General features: G+C 38.9%; 2 protein-coding genes across 2 annotated transcripts; one reads left to right on the plus strand and one right to left on the minus strand.

The window, feature by feature from the left end:
• Positions 1-7,426: 7,426 nt before the first annotated feature.
• Positions 7,427-10,768, plus strand: ccl25b (chemokine (C-C motif) ligand 25b). Its single transcript, XM_067597028.1, has 5 exons — positions 7,427-7,575; positions 7,980-8,078; positions 9,681-9,798; positions 10,048-10,165; positions 10,270-10,768. Exons 2-4 carry the CDS (start codon positions 8,015-8,017, stop codon positions 10,163-10,165), a joined length of 300 nt encoding a protein of 99 aa, XP_067453129.1. The 5' UTR covers positions 7,427-7,575; positions 7,980-8,014; the 3' UTR covers positions 10,270-10,768.
• Positions 10,769-14,894: 4,126 nt separating this feature from the next.
• On the minus strand, positions 14,895-20,792 carry LOC137187825 (serine/threonine-protein kinase NIM1). The gene is made up of 4 exons (XM_067597026.1): positions 20,737-20,792; positions 18,222-18,524; positions 17,403-17,671; positions 14,895-16,333 (listed from the first exon to the last, which is right to left on the minus strand). Exons 1-4 carry the CDS (start codon positions 20,756-20,758, stop codon positions 15,581-15,583), a joined length of 1,347 nt encoding a protein of 448 aa, XP_067453127.1. The 5' UTR covers positions 20,759-20,792; the 3' UTR covers positions 14,895-15,580.
• Between the last annotated feature and the right edge of the window lie 803 nt (positions 20,793-21,595).

Raw genomic sequence — 21,595 nt, forward strand, 5'->3', positions numbered from 1 at the left:
CCCACCTTTAGGAATACAACAGCTAAGAGCCAGGTCTTGTCAACATCAGTGCCCCACATCTCTAAAGCTATTGTTGTTAAAATGACAGGAAATCTCTGTAATCATGTTCCGAAATCATGTGGAAAGAGTGTTAAGGCTGATAAAGCAACATATTAATCCACATAGTTTTGAAATTAGATGCTCAACAATCACATACAGTATGTGCGTTGTGTTTGGATATCAGAATACGTTTGGCCATATAATGTATTTAGTATGAATCTATAAAACATCCACATATCTCACCTACATCTAACCTACATCTGGCAATTGGTAGACACTTACCGAAAGTAATTTGTTACTGGTCTGCACAGTCTTGAACCCAGCCCACCTTTTGGAGTACACCAGCTAAGAGCTAGGTCTTATCAACATAAGTGCCCCACTTCTCTGAAGCTATTGTTGTTAAAATGACAGGAAATCTCTGTAGTCATGTTCCCAAATCATATGGAAAGAGAGTTAAGGCTGATAAAGCAACATATTAATCCACATAGTTTTGAAATTAGATGCTCAACAATCACATACAGTTTGTGTGTTGTGTTCGGATATCAGAATACGTTTGGCCATATAATGTATTTAGTATGAATCTGGCAATTGGTAGACACTTACCGAAAGTAATTTCTGACTGTACAAAACTGCCTGGTATTCACAATTCAGACAACATCATCAGCTCAAGTGTTGAACAATAACATTTGGAAGCAATCAAATCGTCATAGGGGTGAAATGACCATCAAGGGCAAGAGGGAGTAAACTCTGAATCTTTGGCTTGTTTTTAAGAGGATATCTCTGTATAGCACACATGAGATATTCATGCTTTTCCTTTCTTTTCCTCAATGTAGTGTGTATTTATTTTGACATGAGTGTGTATTTATTTTGACATATAGCACCGAAAGTACTATCATGACACCCACGCAAAACATTGCCGAGGTTACTGTGAAAAAGTTCCAGACTTAAGCAACATCCTGTTAATGAAATATCCTGAAAGACTGGGAACAAGTTGACTCTCAAATAAAGTGGGATCCTCTTTTAAGATTTCTTAGACCTTCTCTTTTGGAAGTTTTAGTTATCTTTTACATATATTCTCATGCAGGATTAAGGTTGTTTAAAGCTGAAGCGCCCACATCCCCACAGCATTCCCCTCTGCTGCCAGTTAAACCACCACAACACAAATATACGTACGTTCACTTTCACACAGTCATGCAAAATCCTCCACACATGTTACTTAATATAAAATGAACTTGTAATGAAGCTTGAAGCATCTTTACTTCTCTATACCTCTTTCATCTCGTCTCATTTCATCTTAAATGCACATCATTCAGGAACGAGATTCATTTAGTGATCACAAAAAGTAATTGATCAAATTAAAGCAGCACCACAGTAAGCAAATACGTTGGTTTGGTCTTTTTTACATCAGTGCATAAAAAATGAGTGACACAGACACACACAGAATGCAATGCAATAACAACTCTAACAGGTCAAGAGGTGCTGCACCACAGCTGAACGTGACCTCTGACCTCTTAGTGGAGGAAACCAATAAGCCTTGTCCACTAAAGGAAATTAATGACCCGTGCCTGAACTTGTTTTTGCACTGTCCTCTGCCCCCTTTGAGTCCCAGGAGATAAACCCCTCAGGAGGCGGTATTAAATCAAGTTCCAGGTACTCAGAAGGGCATTAATCAAGTATGTGTCGTCACAGCTCAGCTACAACAAACATGACAGCAGCAGTAACCTCCACTTCTCTTCTGTGTGTAAATCGGTAAGGGCTTTTAAAAACATATATGAGAGAATAATAATTAAATTGAATAACTGTGAATATTAACTGGAATAAAACTTGGCCATTAAGCTTACAGAAATACATTTAAAAATCCTACATAACATACCCCACAAATGATTTTGTTTCACATTTTGCTGATGTCAATATTACCTTTATTTTTTGTAGAAAAGAAAATGAATCACTCGCTCAACACTTTTCAATTGTAACCTAACAGCCAACTTTTTATAGCCAGACTTTAGTTGTCATTTCCAACATACACATAATTTTAAACTTTAAACAACTATAACATATTTTGATGTAAAGACTCTGAGGCTAATTTTATTAAGATTCAAGATTCAAGATTTAGTTTATTATCATTTTCTTGTGTACTTGCATACACAAAAAATGAAATTCTGTTCCTCACAGCCTACAACAGTGCAACAACAACAGAAAGGATAAAGATATGTATCTAAAAATACCTTAAAAATGATAAAAACATGTAAAGTCCAACAAAAAATGAATGAACAGTTAGCAGCACAGTGCATTAAAGTGCATTTGGAGAGAATGTCTTAAAACAAACCACCTTAGCCCTTCAAGTTCCATTAGGTTTAATGTGTGTCTGAAACTCCAGGATACAGGTTGTTAAGTTCCTGTAGTGGAAAAGCAGCTATTTTAAAATTGTATCAGTAAAGGTATTGCATTATTATTGTACCGCAATTTCTGTTGTTTCAATTACAACTTTATTCTCATTTCTGAGTCTGAGTCAAAAAAAAATGAAATTCTGTTCCTCACAGCCTACAACAGTGCAACAACAACAGAAAGGATAAAGATATGTATCTAAAAATACCTTAAAAATGATAAAAACATGTAAAGTCCAACAAAAAATGAATGAACAGTTAGCAGCACAGTGCATTAAAGTGCATTTGGAGAGAATGTCTTAAAACAAACCACCTTAGCCCTTCAAGTTCCATTAGGTTTAATGTGTGTCTGAAACTCCAGGATACAGGTTGTTAAGTTCCTGTAGTGGAAAAGCAGCTATTTTAAAATTGTATCAGTAAAGGTATTGCATTATTATTGTACCGCAATTTCTGTTGTTTCAATTACAACTTTATTCTCATTTCTGAGTCTGAGTCAAAAATTATTTTTTGGTTATACAGTACAGAAATTATGGCACCAGAACAAAGGTATTATCTCTGTATGGAATATGAGTATCCAGAAAGGTATCCAGAAAGGTGTTTCTGTTGTTGACACATGTATGTGTGTGTGTGTGTGTGTGTGTGTGTCACTGTGCCAAGAATAAAGTTTTGTGGGATTCAGTGATCAAATTGCACTTTTACTAAGCAATTATAAAATGTCAATGTTTTGACATGTCAGAGGAGGTGTGGCAAAGGATAGAATTTGTGTGGGCAGGTGGAGGGCTGGTATTGTGTGTGCACTATAAGAGTACAGATCCACAGATCCAGTAAGTGTCTCATGATGTTGACAGCTGGATGCATGTCAATGAGTGACCAGCACTGATGAGGGGGTTAGAGGGTAGGTGGGGCGGTGGGGCATGTTTGTGGTGGGCACAGTCTTTTAATGATTCTGACTGCTTGTGGGTAAAAGCTATGTAGCATTCTGCTGGATTTAGCACAGATGCCCCTATACCTCTTCCCAGGTGGCAGGAGGGGAAACAGACTATGAGAAAGGTGGTGGGGATCCTTGATGATGCTGGAGGCCCTGCGAACACAGCATTGATGGTAAATCTTTAGCAAGAAGGGGAGTGGGCCGCCAATAATCTTGCCAGCTGACTTCACTATCCTGTTCAGATGATGTTGTTCGCATGCTTTACAGTTACTGAACCAGGAAGTGAGGCTGTAGGTTAGAATGCTTTCAGTGATGCCTCTGTAAAAGGTGATGAGGACTGGAATGGGGAGATTTGCCTTTTTAAGTCTCCGGAGGGGATGGAGCCACTGTTGTGCTTTTTTAACGATGGCCAAGGTGTTGTTGGTTGAGGTCAGGTTATTTGCTTGGTGCACTCCTAGGAACTTGATGTTACTGACCCTCTTCACAGGGCTGCAATCAATGGTCGGCAGCGTATGATGTTGCCTGCTGTACCTCTTGAAGTCAATCACCATCTCCTTTGTTTTGTTGATATTGAGGCAGAGACTGTGGGATCTGCACCAGGCCATTAGCTGCTCCACCTCCATCCTGTATGCAGATTCATCATTATTGCCGACGAGACCCACTACTGTTGTATCATCGGCAAACTTGATGATGTGGTTGGTGTTGAATCTGGCAGTACTGTCATGTGTTAGCAGGGTGAACAGCAGGCGGCTCAGGACGCAGCCCTGGAGTGAACCTGTGCTCACTGAGATGGATTTCAATGTGTGGCTGTCAACCCTGACTGTCTGCTGCCTCTGCTTCAGGAAGTTGCACGTGCCAGTGTCCACATCCAGCAACCTCAGCTTCTCCACCAGCTGTTGTGGTATGATGGTATTAAATGCCGAGCTGAAATCAAGGAAGAGGATCCTGGCTCTGTATGCAAACTGTAAGGGATCTAGGTTTGCAGTGAGGTGGGCCTTGATGTGTTGCATAACAAGCCACTCAAAACACTTCATAACTATGGGGGTGAGGGCCACAGGGTGGAAGTCGTTCATACAAGTTGGGTTTGACTTTTTGGGCATGGGGATGATGGTGGCACTTTTGAGGCAGGTGGACACCACCGCTTGACTGAGGGAGATGTTGAAGATGTCTGCAAAAACATTTTTCAGCTGTTCTGCACAGTCCTTAAGAACACAACCAGGTATGTTGTCCAGCCCTGCGGCTTTGTGTGGGTTAATGCTGGTGAAGGCCCTCTTAAACCCAACTGTGGACAGCTGGAGTACCTGGTCGCTGGGTGGTGGTGGGAGTATCTGTGCCTGGCTGTTGTTGGTTATCTCAAAACAAGCATAGAAGTCACTGAGTTTGTCTGGTAGGGAGGGGTCTTTATGGCATGCCTGCAGGGGAGGAGGATTGTAGTCAGTTACATGTTCTTACAATTTCATTTAGCAGATGCTTTTATCCAAAGCAATATACATTTGAGACCTGATACAACACAAGCAGGGATCTAGTCAGGAGAGAACAACACGAGTAAGTGCTTTAAAGCTAAATTTGAGTCCCATAGGATGTAGATGCCAACAAATGGTGCACAGAAGCAATGCATAGAGTGCATAGATTGCTTAGAAGCCTTTTTTTTTTTTGTATTTTTGTATTTTTGTTTTTTTTCTTCCTCCAGTCCATCAAGTGCAGAGGTGTTCGTGAAAGAACTGGGTCTTTAGTCTTTTCTTAAAGATTGAGAGGGACTCTGCAGATTGAACAGAGTTTGGTAAATCGCTCCACCACCGGGGAACTACAGAGGAGAAAAGTCTAGCTAGCGACTTAGGGCCCTGTTGTGGTGGCAGTACCAGGCGCCTTTCATTGGCAGAGCATAGTGAGTGGGAGGGAGTGTAGATCTTAATGAGGGAGTTCAGGTAGGTGGGAGCTGTTTTAGTCGCTGTTTTATAAGCGAGTGTCAGGGTTGGTTTTGAATTTGATGCGGCCAGCAACTGGGAACCAGTGGAGGGATATGAACAGTGGGGTGACGTGCTGTTTTAGGCTGATTGAAGACTAGCTGTGCCACCCCATTCTGGTTCATCTGTAGAGGTTCAGACATACATGTGGGATATGCGAGATATTATAAGAGCCTGTACCAGGAGTTGTGCTGCATGCTCAGACAGGTAGGGTCTGATCTTCCTGATGTTGTACAGGGCAAACTGACATGAGGCCACCTCAATCGCTCGACCTCGACCTCATGGTCGATGACCAACTAACCTTAAAGGTTAGTTGGTCATCGATCATGACACCCAAGTTTTGGGCAGACTTTGTGGGAATGAGTTGTGTTGATTCGAGCTGGAAGCTGATTTTTTGTTGTATAGAGGGACTGGCTGGGATGACAAGGTGAAGGTGGTATTCTTTTATCCATGCTGATATATTGACAAGGGATGACGAGATCCGAGCCAACACTGTAGCCTTAAGCTGTGTGATTTGGACACTTCTCCCCTCCAAGATACTCTAAAATATCTCCCTGAGAGGTAGGACATGTCCCAGTGGAGGGCAGATCCTGAGATACCAAGCTTGGTGAGTGTGGGGAGGAGGATTTGGTGGTTAACCGTGTCAAAGGCAGCTGACAGATCTAGCAGCAAAAGGGCTGAGGATTGACCAGCAGCTCTAGCTGAGTGTAGTGATTTCGTTACCGATAGGAGTGCAGTCCCGGTAGAGTTACCCCGCCTAAAGGCGGACTGATTCGGGTCATACAGGTCGTTCTCAGAAAAAAATTCAGAGACTTGGTTAAAGACTGTACACTCAAATATTTTTGATAGGGAGAGCAGAAGTGAAACTGGTCTGTAGTTTTCAACCTGGGCTGGATTGAGTGTAGGTTTTTTGAGCAGCGGGGTGACTCAAGCTTGCTTAAATGCGGCAGAAAGTAAGGAGTTGATGATGTGTGTGACTGTGGGGTTAAGTTTGAATGAAATGGTCTGTAGAAGGTTGGAGGTATTGGGTCCAGTGGAACGAGAGTCAAGCGAAAGTTTGGAGACTTCTTCCTCGGTCAGAGGGGAGAATGTGGAGAATGTGGCCCTGTTAGCTGGTGGCTGCAGACTGAGTTGGTTTGGCTCAGAGAACTGGTTACTGATGGCAGAGATCTTATCAGTAAAAAATGAGGTGAACATGTCTGCAGTGAGCAGAGGCAGATTGAGGAGTGAGTTAAAAGCAGAGAACATTTTCTGTGCGTCTGTGTCACTACATATCTTGTTCTGATAGTAAGTTGTCTTAGCAGTTTTTAAACTGGAGGAGAATGATGCTAGCAGACCCTGATAGTCACTGAGGTCAGTGGGCTCTCTGGATTTATGCCATTTTCTCTTTGCTGCTTTGAGTTCTGCCCTTTGTTATTGTTTTGCTGTGTGTCTTTATTGTCAGTGAAGTGGCTGTTGAGTTTCTGACCATACAGCCTCTTCGCCTCCCTGATACCTCTGGACAGATTTTTCCTCGCTAGTCTGTATGCTGCAATGCTTCCTGGTTTGTTAAATATATTGCATATGCAACCAACCACCTTAGCCCTTCAAGTTCCATTAAGGTTTAATGTGTGAGAAGCACCAGGATACAGGTTGTTAAGTTCCTGTAGTGGAAAAGCAGCCATTTTAAAATTGTATCAGTAAAGGTATTGCATTATTATTGTACTGCATTTCCTGTTGTTTCAATTAAAACTTTATTCTCATTTCTGAGTCTGAGTCAAAAAATATTTTTTGGTTATACAGTACAGAAATTATGGCACCAGAACAAAGGTATTATCTCTGTATGGAATATGAGCCAATTCATACAATTACTAAACAAAGCTTCAGAATTATAGAACATCTTATTTTTCCAATCCAATTAATTTATGACCCTTTGGAAGGTATCCAGAAAGGTGTATCTGCTGTTGACACATGTGTGTGTGTGTGTGTGTGTGTGTGTGTGTGTGTGTGTGTGTGTGTGTGTGTGTGTGTGTGTGTGTGTGTGTGTCACTGTGCCAAGAAAAAAGCTTTGGAATTTGAGATTCAGTCATCAAATTACACTTTTACTAAGCAATTGTCAAAAGTTTTGACATGTCAGAGGAGGAGTGGCAAAGGATAGAGTTTGTGTGGGCGGGGGCAGGGCTGATATCATGCACTATAAGTAGAAGTACAGATCCACAAAGCTGGACTGGATAAAAAGTTTTCCTTCCAGGACATCTTGTGAAATACTGAATTTGAGCAGGTACGTTTTTTCTGCATGCCTATGAAACAATCCACATGTGTTGCTCTTGGTGATTTTGTAATCCTGATTAGCAAAGATGTTGTTATGTGTTTGAAGTACTGAGTTTAATAAGATGTCAGAGATAACAATAGAGAGGGAATCCAGCCATCACTCACCACACACTCGCTTGGTTTCCATAAAACAACACTCAGAATGCTTTAGATGAAACAGCTGCACACAGCTGGAAACCAGGCAAGGATTTAAACATTTTTAAATAGGGGTCAAATACATAACCTTTTTTTTTCACAAGAGCACAGATGGAGGGCTTTGTGATGGAAAACATTATAGTGACTGAAAAAATTTAATTTGCTTCCAATTTTCTGTTTTGCTCTGCCCCTTAATTTAATCTGTTTGTTTCTTTGCAGCGAGCCACACAACAGGAACAACAGCAGCAACAACCATGAAGTTCCAAGCTCTTTTCTTCCTTCTGTTCCTCACCTGCATGTACATGAGTCTGGCACAAGGTAAGTGGAACAGACCAGAAGTATGATATTGTAATACCACATTTTAATTTGATTGCACAAAGATTAAACAATGCTTCATTGACAGTAGCTCAATATTGTGCAGCTAATTGTTGTAGTATTTTACATCATTAGCTAAAATCTAAAAATGTGAACTAGTTTTTGTGGAAATTAGTATTTCTGGATATAACTGTGGAGAATGTGTGAAGTCTCACTTTCACTAAAGTTTAGTAGAATTGTGACTGCAGTCCTTTCCTTAATCTACAGTCCTTTTATATTGTTAGTAAATCCTTTCTTTATTCTGCTCATTTACCACAGCATTTTTTAACAAAGTGTAATCTGTCAGGGCTTGCTATTATGGACCACTTTGATGTGGTGATCTTGTGACAGAAGACATTTTCCCAACAACAATACAAATGGGAAATGTCATGAAGTGTTATAAAATACTGCTATAATTGTGTATGTGTTGTGTTGGTACATCAGTAAACCCCACCATACTTATATATCAATGTAATTGATGACTGAGGCTGTGCACACAACATTCCTACAAATGATTTCTACTTTTTGGGTAATCACTGCACTTTTTAGCCCAGTAGTGTTTCAGTGGTGTCTTCAAAAACTGAAATTTTAGCTTAGCAGAGGTAACTTAAAGTGGAGCGTTGAAGGAAAGGAGGGCTCTTGCAGATTTTTTGCAAGAAGTTCAGTTAGATGATCAGACATGGTCTGAAAAAACAATGTAACTTCTTGGCTAAAGGAGAAATGTGCCTATTACTGTAAAAGGTCTGACAAATTACTGTATGCTTATGTCCAGAAAATACAGTTTCCCTATGTTACAAAATAGGTTCTGGTTACCTATATGAGAGATAATGAAAGACAAAGCCAATGACTCATGAGTCTATGTTCTCCAGTGCATTCCTCAAGCCCATATGGCTTCCAAAAGGAAAAAAAAAGTTATCTATCATCTACTTGAAGGACTGAATAAATCAGAGATAAAGGCGGCAGTTCAGAGGTCTGTGTGTGTGTGTGTGTGTGTGTGTGTGTGTGTGTGTGTGTGTGTGTGTGTGAGTGGGCGAAAGAGAGATTATATCTCTCAGTTTTGTCATTTCTTAACATAAAGGTCTTTCAGTCTAGATTCCCAAAGTTTATCAGTTCATCAGATGATGTCGGCTTAGCCCTGCATCTTTTCAAATCCTGAGATAACTCTCTTTGTGGTTTTCTCTGGAAAAAGAAGAATGATCATTTCATTATACAGCATGTTACTGAATTAATAGTGATTTACAGGGCTTATGATGAATTTCTTCCCCATTAATAGTTGTCCACAAATTATAAATATGTGATATTATCAGGACTGAATAATGCTCACTGTGGTAGAACAATAATTTTTTTCAAAACTTTTTTATTCACAACTTTTGTAGTTTACAGGCCTGCGAATAAAGACAAACATGTCCATACAAAAGGGTTTAAAAATGTTAATCAGGGACCAGTGAAAAAACCTTTTTCTCTCTCCAAACCATACAGAGTGATTACTCGCATTCCCGGCAACAGAGACATTTTCATGTGGGACAGTTTATTTTTCCTCTTACTTAACTCTATCTTTCTTTGCAGGCTCTTATGGCAACTGCTGCCTTGGCTATGTCACAGGGATGAGACGAAATGCAAAGAAAAACATAGAGAGTTTCAGGATGCAGGAAACAGATGGTGACTGCAACATCAGAGCTGCTGTGTGAGTAACTAATATCATGACATCTCTTTTGACCCTTACTGAGCATTTTGTTTTCCTTCATGAAGCAGCCACATTGTTGAAACTTCCTACTATAATGATTTGGCAAAGACTAATGGAAAAAGAAAAAGCCTACTTATTGAGGAAGCGATTGATCCATACTTAGAGCAGAACTTTAAAATTTGGACACTGGCGTTGTTGAGTTATGAACCTTGTGCAGTAATGATAACATATGTTACATAATAAAACTAGGTTTGAGATGAAGAAGAAGCTCCCTAGAAATGAAACAAAGAACTGGACCATCTGTGCCAACCCAGACAAGAAATGGGTCCAGGATCTGATTAAGTTTGTGAAGCAGAGAAAGAATTAGGTAAAAAGTTACACAACATACAAACACAATGACTTACTTCGATGTGCTGCAGAAAAACTGAGCAATTGCATAAAATTTTCATCATTAAATTTTTGTCTCTGTAGACTGCTAAAAGAAGAGAAGAACTGGAGAGAGGAGAGCAGCTGTTTCACCTCCCTGTCAGACATCATATATCACCTTTGACCAGATGGACCAGATTATGTTTCAGTAGATTAGATATTTCCTTTTGCTGACAGAGAATGTAAATCATTTACAGTTCATTGTAACATGAACATATCTTCCATATTATTGCCAGTATAGAAAAATTCATTTATATGAGCCATTTCTTTGATACTAGTCACCGCTCTGTGATGTGTAGAGCCTGCTAGGAATGAGCCACTCTTTGGCAGCTTTGAAATATTTTTACAGTGTGTGTGTGTGTGTGTGTGTGTGTGTGTGTGTGTGTGTGTGTGTGTGTGTGTGCATATGTATGTGGCAACCACTAAACAGGAATAAGATGAAAGTGTTTTTTGTACAATAGATTTCCATATTTTTTATACCAGCACTCTAATTGTACTTGTTCTGTGTATTTCTATATCAAATAAAGATGCAACAAAAACCAAAGACTTGTGGGGTCTAATAATTGTTAGGAAAATATCCAACAAAGCTGTTTTACATCAGCTCTGTCCTGATTTGATGATCCCATGGTTGACTTTGGGGGGAAATAGTTGCACTGTTCCCCCAAGATGATATTTTTCCTGGCTATGAATGAAACAAAGCAGGCTTAACTTTAGTCCAATAATGCCTCTTCTCTTATCCATTTGGCATCAACTTGAGTCAATAACTGACTACATCTGAAACATATGTCAGTACTATAAACCCACTCAGGACAGTTGGTCTGCAACTCACTAAACCAAAGCTGGTTATCATTGACTTTGATGATAACATGGTGGTGAAGGATTGACTTGAAAGTTAAAAATCTGTCATGTCTGTGATGATTCTCAACCATCCAGCTCATGGGACACGTAGACGTGGTTACAGGAAACTGGGTTTGTCGTTTAGTTTTAAATGTTTTATCAATCATCCATGATGGTCACATTCATTTACTTCAACTGGATAGATGGATTGTGAAATGTCTTCAAGATCAAATAACACATGGCCCAGGGGTTAAGGAGCATACCGTCTAAACCACAATGTCCTTGGCTCAAATCCAACAATTTATCTCTCTCTTTATGTTCCTGTTTGTTTCTCAACTATATACTATCAATAAAAATTAATCTTTGACGTAAACCGCGTCCCAATTCCATACCACATCATTTCATATAGTACGTACGAACACAATTCATGCAGTTAGTATACAACAGCATCAACATATTTTATAATTTTGTACAAACTTACAAAATGAAATTATATATTTGGGAACATCAGTGAAAGTGCAACTCTAGAATTACACCACAAATTAAACTTCAAAAACAGAAAGCGATGTGTTTTTCAGGGATATACTATATATGTGCATATTAGTGCATTTTTTATGGGGTTTTTTGTTGCTCAGTTTTTTTGTGAGTAGGCTACACTACATTCTTTCATTTTTCCAGTAAAAAACACGCTTAAAACCTGTTAAGAATTACAACGTGGGAAGGATTTGGGACACATTAAGATACTCAAGCTGTCCTATTGGAGAGAATATGACTCATTTTCTTCCAAACACTCACATCTCAACATGGACTCGATGTTTATGATTCAAAAGTTATTTTGTTTCTCCGGCTGAAATCTGGCATATTTGAGCATTAGAGTAATCAACATCAAAATTGGGGAGAAAGTTTAGGTCTCTTATACAGACGAGATTGCACAGAGCAAGAGGTTCAGCTGAGCTTCATCACAGTTGCCCTCATTTTTCACACCTTAAAGCATTAACAAAGCACTAATCAGACACCAGAGTGATATAGTTGACCCTCTTTTGTTTCAGATCACTGGTGTGAGAATAATGACCCAGATAGTGTGGAAAAGATTTAGTGCAGCCGTTGACTGAAGCCTTGAAGCAGTTTCTCTCCTACTCACTTGTGGCTCACCTGCAGTTACTGTGCTGCATACCTGAGAAATGATGTACATTTACGGTTTGTTATGCGAGAGTTAATCACAAAGATATGTTAGATCTCGCTCTGATTACTGCTCTATTTAAAATATTCAAAGACAGACATTCATGCTTCATTTCTTGTCTTTCTTTGGAAGATTACATGTATATAGTGGCGTCTGGCTTTAGCAGCTGCTGACTGCAGACAATAAAGAATAAAGCAACTGGTCATGTATAGCTAAAAAAGGGCCAAAGTTAGCAGTTCAGTTCCTGCTGGTATCAAAATAAAATCAACAGATTCACCTTACTGTAAAGTGATTTTTGTTCAATCTTTGCATAACCATTAATCCACTGGTGCAATCCAAGAAGATAAGCAGGGAGGAAGGCTAATAATGCACTTCAAAGACCAATAATGCATATCAAAACACCAAATAAGGGAATATATTTTTTAAGAATAGGGTTCATCCCTCCAGAAGAGTCCAGAGACTTGTAGAATCAGTGCCAAGGCTGAGAAACACCATTCTTCAAAAAGATATTCCCTCATTTGATGTTTAATGATGGTGGTGGAGAGCGCTGTCTGTCACATCGGTCCAAAATCTCTCATAGGTGTTCAATTGGGTTGAGATCTGGTGAGTGTGAAGGCCATAGCATATGATTCACATCATTTTCATACTCATCAAACCATTCAGTGACCCCTCATACCCTGTGAATTGGGGTATTGTCATCCTGGAAGAGACCACTCCCATCAGGATAGAAATGTTTCATCATAGGATAAAGGTGATCAGTCAGAACAACTTTGTATTGATTTACAGTGACCCCTCCCTCTAAGGGGACAAGTGGACCCAAACCATGCCAGCAAAATGCCCCCTCACAGCATAACAGAGCCACCAGATCCCCTCACTGTAGGGGTCAAGCATTCAGGCCCCGATTTTACCTTTAATTTGTCACCCACCTGTATATCCCAGTGTAAGACACGTCCAACAGCTTTTTATATTTGTTTCTTTGAAAGAGATTCTCAGCCATGCTCCTTCAGTTAAAAAGGAAATTGTCTATTTAAGGCAAAGAAGTTAGTCTTTCGCAACCATCTCAACCATGTTCTTATGAACAGCAGATTTATCGTTCATCCAGAGCCTAGAGCTGCTCTCATGCCAAATGCAGTTACAAACAAATGCTGACTTGCTTTTGAGTTTAATGTCTTGGCTTGTTATGATAGTCCCAGAGGGTAAGGCAAGGAAAGGTGAGAGCTTAATTGTGAATGAGACTTAGAGGAAAGAAAAGCAGAGATTTTTTAGATGAGTGGAACTTCATTTTACTCATCACTTATCATGTTCAATCATGTTTGTGGCCTAATCAAAGAAAGTATTGTGTTAAATCATTATGTAACAAGATTGATTTTACTATATTTTGAGGTATTTAAATGTGTTATAATAAAGAACAAATTCTAAACAGATAAAAAGTTATTCTCTGCCAACAAATGAAAACTTCTGAGTGACGTCAAAAGCAGAAATGTTATCATCTAGATTTCTGTTTTTTTTAAGGCTAAAACAGAATGGTAAATAGCTAAATATTGTATATATTTAATGAACCTGACTGACATAATGGTCACCCATCTTTGATCACCTCAAGGTAAATGACTAATTTCAGTATAAAACCACTTACTTACCCTGACGCACAAGTTCGATCTATGCATTAGCTCACTTTTGGAATTTGGTTTAAAACAGGAACCGCAGATGATTCTGATGTTTCAGTCATTTGTTTCATTTCACTTTCACAATGAACATTATTCATTGCATCCCTAATCAGTTTAACCAATAACCCCGCTGTCGCAATGCCTTTCAAGTGGAAATGATAACAGAGATTTTCACAGCGATGATATTGAGCAAGAACATGACTCCTAGATAAACAACAAGTCAGGACTCCTTCTTGGCACTTGTATAATTTCTCTTGATAATCTCTCTCTGTGTCTGATCCTGCCTGCACAATCTGTTTAAATTCCTGTGTGAATGGGGTGTGGGTTGGGGAACAACATTTTATCGCAAAATATAAAGTGTATTGTTGTGTTGATCAGAAACATGACAGGTGCATGTAGACACTGGCAGAATTGGCAATTTCTAGGTGAGGGTAAGACGCAAAGAGTGATGCCTGGCTCGCAGACTGTTGTACACTCTGTGGGAATTCATACCTGAGAGGTGAACTGAAGGAGCATTATGTGGAGAAAGAACCAGAGTTTTTACAGTTTGACTTCACAGAGTAAAAAGAAATTAAGTTACAGAGTCTCAAAAGAACTCACAACTTATTGTTTCATAATTCATAGCGAATTGACAAATCCTTCATATTCTATCATCAGCACTTTTACTGAACGTGTTTGACGTGACTCCAAAATGAGTTCCCGCAAGTGCTTCAAGTCAAAGTTTTGGTAAATTTTAGAGATTAAGGAAGCAAGGAATCATTTAACATCCCAGTAGAAATGTCTTTGTAAACAGTACAAATCTTGGCTGAAGTCGTGCACTCAGCTGAAAAAGACAAGAATATTATCCTGTAATAACATGCCTACTGATGGAAGCACAGAGTGGGAAAAGTGTGTCCTGATGAAGAGATCTGAGAGAGGAAACAGTTTAAAATCTTTTTTAAATTGAATTTATTCAGATTCATGAATTTGACCTTACTCCATGCTATAATTGTGAATACTGAATGGCATAAAGTTCAGGCTTTCATGAATCACTTAAGAAAGTCTTGCCTTAAAATATAAACACATACATTAGCACAATACTTAACAAAAATATGAAGAAAATTAGATTAAAATTGTGCAAAACCTTAAACAAATTGAGGGCTCCAGACTTTTTTGTTACAGTCATAAATGTGCATTTAATGAAGGCATTTGGGTATCAGTTTCTATGATTAAAACACACAAAAAAACATTAGAGACCACAGCAGACTGATTTTACAGTCAGTCTGTTCTGACCTTGTGACCATATTCTCAGGTTTCATTTCTGTTGGATGAAGCAATATTCTCAGTTTCTCCCTTATTAGGATTACATTTGGCCTTGGATTAGTCCAGTAGATTTATGCTCTGACTCAGATGGATCAGAAGATGCTCATAGCCATACAGTGATTGATAAATGTTTTACGTCAGTAAGCTTGTTGTACTGACTATAGCTGGTGATGTTATCAGCACAGACAGCCACAGCTAATTACTTAGGAGAGATGCCCTTGTCTGTGAGCTGTAATTGACTTAAACAGTAGGACAGAGGAACTGTCAGACTTTGACCCTATTACAAGAGCCTGAAGGGTGTCCGCAAGCAAATGGGCACATGTGTATGTTATAAAGTGCCTGTGTAGCAACAAGTAAAGCAGTCCAGTTGTTGTTATAGTATAACACAGACCGCAGAGGGAGCATGTTTGTCCGCGGATGCAACAGCCCATTTCCTCGGACTTCTGTACTCATCAGGGTGAAGTGCTGAATAGCCCACAGCCTCTACTGACCTCCTCTTCTGCACGCGATGGAGGAGGATCCGGTAAGTCCCGGTCAACGGACTCTTACAGTCTAAACAGGGATTGTTTTGGAAATGAACTGTCACAATGCCGAGATCTGACAGCAAACTCTTCACCTCCTGCTCCTCCGTGCAGAGAGCCTGGGTAGCCTGGGCGAAGTGGGCTGGGGTCAGGGGCAACAACACATACGGACAGGGGTACTCAATCCCCTTCAGCCAAGCATTGTTTATAATCTGTGTGAGAGAGGAGCGATCAACAGGCACAGGGCGCAGCATGCCTTTTATGACCAGCTGGCACTGATCAGGCACATAAGCAGGGATACTGTAGGCCCCCTGAAGGATGCAACGCTTCAGCCTCCCAAGGTTGTCCCCATAAAAGGGCATAGTGGCCGTCACCATGAAGTACAAGAGGATGCCTAAAGCCCAGATATCTGAGTAGCGCCCAATGTAACCTTTTTCCTTGAACAGTTCAGGAGCAGCATACGGCGGCGACCCGCAAAAATTGGTAAGAAGCTCGCTGGGGCCACACTCGGTGCTGAAGCCAAAATCACCGACCTTGATGCAGTAGCTGGTGGTGTAGAAGATGTTTTCTGCCTTAAGGTCTCTGTGGACGATGTTGTTGTCATGCTGAAATATCACAAACAGGTAGAAAATCTCAACAGGGATTCTGTTTTGATTTATTTACTTTTAGACAAAGTATTAACTTACCCTAACCTTAGAAAAATATTAACAACTTTTATGCTTCTTCTATGTCATTTGTTTGTCATTCTTTTAATTGGATTAGTGACACATTGAATGTTTTTTTAAGGCACACTGTAACAGTATTCTGTTAATTATTGTTATAATCATCTAGGGCTGCAACTAATGATTATTTTCATTATCGATTAATCTGACGATTATTTTCTAGATTAAACGATTAGATGTTTGGTCCATAAACTGTCAGAAAATGATGAAAAATGTTGATGATTGTTTCTTAGAGTCAAAGGTGGCGTCTTCAAATGTCTTGTTTTGTCTGCAACCCAAAGAAATTCAGATTACTGTCATAGAGGACTGAAGAAACCAGAAAATATTCACATTTGAGAGGCTGGAATCAGAGAATTTGGATATTTTTTTTCTTAAAAAAATGAATCAAAACAATTCATTGATTATCAAAATTGTTTGGTGATTAATTTAATAGTTGGCAACTAATCGATTAATCGACTATTCGTTGCAGCTCCGTTATTATCATAAGTAAAACTAAACAACAACTGAATCTTAGTTAAGTTGTTTTCATGTTGTAAAATGCTTGTTTGCATTGGTTGGAAGACAGAGAGCATCTGGACCAGATGTTTATGATCCTGACCCTGTAATTGCAACAACACTGGATTGAGTTTGACTGGGAAACTTTTGTTGCGTGTCACCCTCATGTCCTGTCACCTTTCTACTGACCTCCATCAAAATAGAGGCGAAAATGCTGCCCAAAAATATTTAAAAATGGAAGTATGTAAGTAAGTATATCCAACTTTACATTATTGTGGTTAAAACAATTACAGATTGTCAAGTTCTAAGTTAATTGAAGTTCATTTCATCTTATTTGCTTTGAATAACTCATTAACATGAATAATGAACACCTAAAAAAATCGATGTACATGAGAGACAGACTGAGTATAGATTTATGCTACACAGTAGATTATGATTGTGTAACAGTGAAGCTCACCATGTGTTTAACAGCAGAGATGACTTGTGCAAAGATGAGTTTAGTTTCCAGGTCGCTAAGCTTCCCCCTGGTGGTGATTCGAGAGAACAGATCTCCACCATTGCCATACTCCATCACCAGATACAGCTTCCTGCTTGTTTCGATCACCTCGTACAGACGCACTATGTTTGGGTGGCACAGCTTTTCCATGCAGTTGATCTCAGAGACAGTCATAGGCTGGCCCCTCTTATCCAAACGCAGCTTGTCGATGACTTTAACAGCGACTCTCTCTGAGAGAAGAAGAAGAGAGGAGGCTTAGATATCAGGGATGGGTTTAGAGAAGGTCTGATGAGGTGAAAGGTCAAATTCAGGACAGAGACCGTTTTAAGAGATTTAAACACACGAGAAAATAGGGGAGAAGGATGCCACTGTTACACACATACAAGGAGAAGGCAGAAAGAATTTATTTTTGGCATCTAATTTAATTCCAAGATTGTTGAAGCATTATTTTTAGGTATGACAAAAATGTGGACACACATATACGGGTGTAATTCTCAAATAATAAATTCACTGCAGGGGGTGGGGAAGATCTGACAGGCTTACTTGGGGGATCAGTTCTCCTCTACTGACATGAACTTTATTTACAAACCAATAATATTATCATCTACAACTAATATCTCCTCAAGGCCAGACCATGTGTATGACAGAAAAAGACTAAAGTACAGGCTGCTCAGACTGGACAGACTCTTCATGCTCTCCACCAGAAATTATGAATTATCTTTAGGTAAAAATGAATGAATGAATGAGATTAAACCACAAAAATAAGTGTTGGTTCCTGACCTTTAGTTAAAGCATGGATGCCCAGCCTGACAGAGGAGAAGTTACCCTGCCCGATCTCTCCCCGCAGCTCGTAGAAGCCGACCCTTCGACCCAGTATCAGGTCATTGACGATCCTCTCATTGTGGGCCATGTCATAGACAACCCTCTCAAATGGTGATTGCCTCATTCTCTCTACTGCAGTCAGCTGTGGGATGGCACATATGGCGGAGGAGGACAGGGGCTTGGTTATGTTCTCCTCCTTTGGAGGCTCATCTTTGGATTTCTTACTCACTTTCTGCTTTGGCCACAAACGCGTTTTGATGGCTAGAAAAGAAATGATGGAATAGAGAAACTTTTAAGAAACAAGAAAGAATTTGAAAGCAAAACTGAGATTTGGGTTTTTTTTATAGAGAAATAAGTCAGCAACACTGCTGTGTACCCTTAACATTACTTTTGTTGGAGTAAATGTAGGCAAGCGACCCTGCCAGGTTATTTTTGCCCTACTGTCAGTACTGAACAGTCTTAAAGACGTCAATGTGCAGACGTAGTGTGGCTGTTCCATGTATAGCACACTGATAATGAGATTGACCTCCATGTTACATGAGATAAACTTGTAACCTCTTTTACATCACTCTTAACCTGCATCTTAGTTTGTGTCTAATATGTAAGTTGAAGGTGTATGTGTCTGAAAATTACCCACATCTAGTACAAGAAGGCAAATAAAAAAAAACTATTGATGTCAATTTGCAGGTGTGTGAATGAACTGACATTATTCTCAGGTGGATGCATGTAGGACTCTCCTTTCTGCATTTTCCTCTTTTCTTTCTTTTTGCAACACTTTTTTGTATGTGATGATTATAATAATCTCTTTATAGCACTTTTCTTAACACAATAACAGGAATCATGGATAAGTATGAGTAAAACATCAGATAGCACAATATTTTTGCCGTGTTTTTTATCAGCATTCGATGGAACTAAACAGGTGTTGAAATATTTTTGGACTGTGATAAATCAATTTTAACATGCATGTTTTCATTTTTAATGATGGACAAAAGCAGGAAGCGACCTTGTGTGTCCTTTCTGTTCTGGGAACAGAAGTTTCATTCTTTATTCAGAATGTTCTCAAGAATCAGCACATTTCCTTTTAAAAACTGGCCAGTCTATTCATTTTTTTCCCAAACAAGACAATATTGTGACTCTTTTTATGTAAACCTGAAACCACCACCATCATTTGTTTTCACAGGAAACTGCTCAAGGTGCCAACATTACACAAGCAGTTGGCTCTGATGTCAGGCCTTGAACCCTGTCTGGGCATCTTACAGCACACATATAACCTCTCAACATGATAACACACGTGAAGAAGGTTAATGAGTTAAATAAAGTACTCAATGATCAACAATAGTGATGCTTCTGATATTATAATTCTGTAAGACTACAGTGTAATGATACTGTGCCTCCTCCTGGTCATTGTGGGTTAAATTTAGCCCACAGCAGGCTCAGGTCCCAAAGTGGCAAGGATTATTGGCTTCTATCAGAAGCAGTATTAGTGGGTCACTTCTGAATGTAGACGGCTATTTATACTGTACTTACTCAGGCAGGATAACTAGGAACAGGCAGAACATGAATTCACAGAGCTGTCAAATTAGGGTTTAAGTTCTTGTTGCACAGACTGATGGTATTATTGAATCAATTGAGAGAGATGGTTAATTAAATCCACAGTAGAGTCAGTTTGAAAGGGATAAAATTGGACTATTAAATGCTTTTAAACTGAACTATTTTCTCTTTTTTGCTGCTTTTTTGGTTGTATGTTAATTATTGTATTCTTTAGTGCATGTCTCTAATATGCCTTGCATATAAAACAAATGAAATCAGCTAATTATCTTATGTAGAGGTGTGTAAGGGTCTGGACTCTAAGATTTAATTAGCAAACACTGAAAACTTCTGCATGATTGTCTCTTATACAATGTTGTTCCCTTTCCATATACAGCATACCAGACAATTAAAGAATGAGCGTCTTAAACTGTTTAGCAAGTTGAACATTAAGGGTTGAATTGTAAACACAATTTGCTACCACTTGCTGAAAAGAAACACAGCTTATAAATGGTATACATAGATAGTAATGGTCTAATAATGCTTTAAAGATTATAGGTTAGAAGTTGCAAAAAGGATTAGTGCAGTGATGAATGTTGGTAATCCATTAATAAATATTAATATGGGGTTTTCACCTTCTAATAAGCCCTCATATCTGCAGTTATAAATGTTAATAAGTCAAGGTTTTGTTTTTTAATTTGTACAGTAATACATCTTACTCATGAATTAAAGCGCTAAAAAGACAAATGCTGCTGTCATGCTGTTGTACAAATGACTTGGCAATGCCAAGGTTATTATTAATGTCCCATAATTGATTTATAAAGCATAAAGTAAATGATTTATTAATGATTAACAAAAACATTAGTTACATCTCATAACCCCTTCATAAAACTGCAGAGACATAAATATATATTATAAAAGCATATAAAATCAGGAATAAATTTACCTGCAAGCTGCGGGTCCTTCATGTCTGTCTCTCAGGCTGCAACACCTGACTGTGACTGAACATGTCAATGGAGCTTGACAAGACTAAATCACACCTCACAATCCTATTAGCGCAGTGTATTAGTGGACTGCTCATTGGGTTATCTGACAGAGGCAGAAACAATAGAAACGCTGCATACACACTTTTAAAGAATAAACTCGTAATCATGCCTTATATTAGTGTTCATACTGAATAACTGATGATCAGTAACACATGAATATAGACTACTGGATCATTTCTGATTGATTATCAGAATCAGGTTTATTGCCAAGTAGGTTTACAAATACAATGACTTTGTCTTGGTGTTATGGTGCATAACAATTAAAAAACATAAAAATCAAGTTATCAAGTAATTATAGAAAATTTGTTGCAAGTGTGTGAAACTGTAACACCAATCTGCTACATCAGGCTTTACTGACATGAAAGTCTACAAATGATGTTTGATACCTTACGTAACCTTTTGGCATCTTCTTCACATCTTTTTTTAACTTAACTGCAAACAGTCATAAACACTAAACACAGTAATATATATACATAACCACACAAATAGGAACCAAAAGAGGAAATGTCGGGAACATTACCGATAAAGATATTTTAAATGATTAGCCGATTAATCAATAAGTCAACTGACAGAAAATGTATCAGCAAAAAAATGTAAATCATTCAATCAAATGGAAGATTTGCTGCTTGTCTCCTTTTTTATATCATTGCAAACTGAATATCTTTGTGTATTGGACTGCTGGTCAGACAACTAAGACATTTGAAGACTTAACCTTGTACTTTATGAATATTTGATAGGTATTTCCACTATTTTCATTTT

This window comes from Thunnus thynnus, chromosome 8, assembly GCF_963924715.1.
Source record: "Thunnus thynnus chromosome 8, fThuThy2.1, whole genome shotgun sequence".
NCBI classification, from domain to species: Eukaryota; Metazoa; Chordata; class Actinopteri; order Scombriformes; family Scombridae; genus Thunnus; species Thunnus thynnus.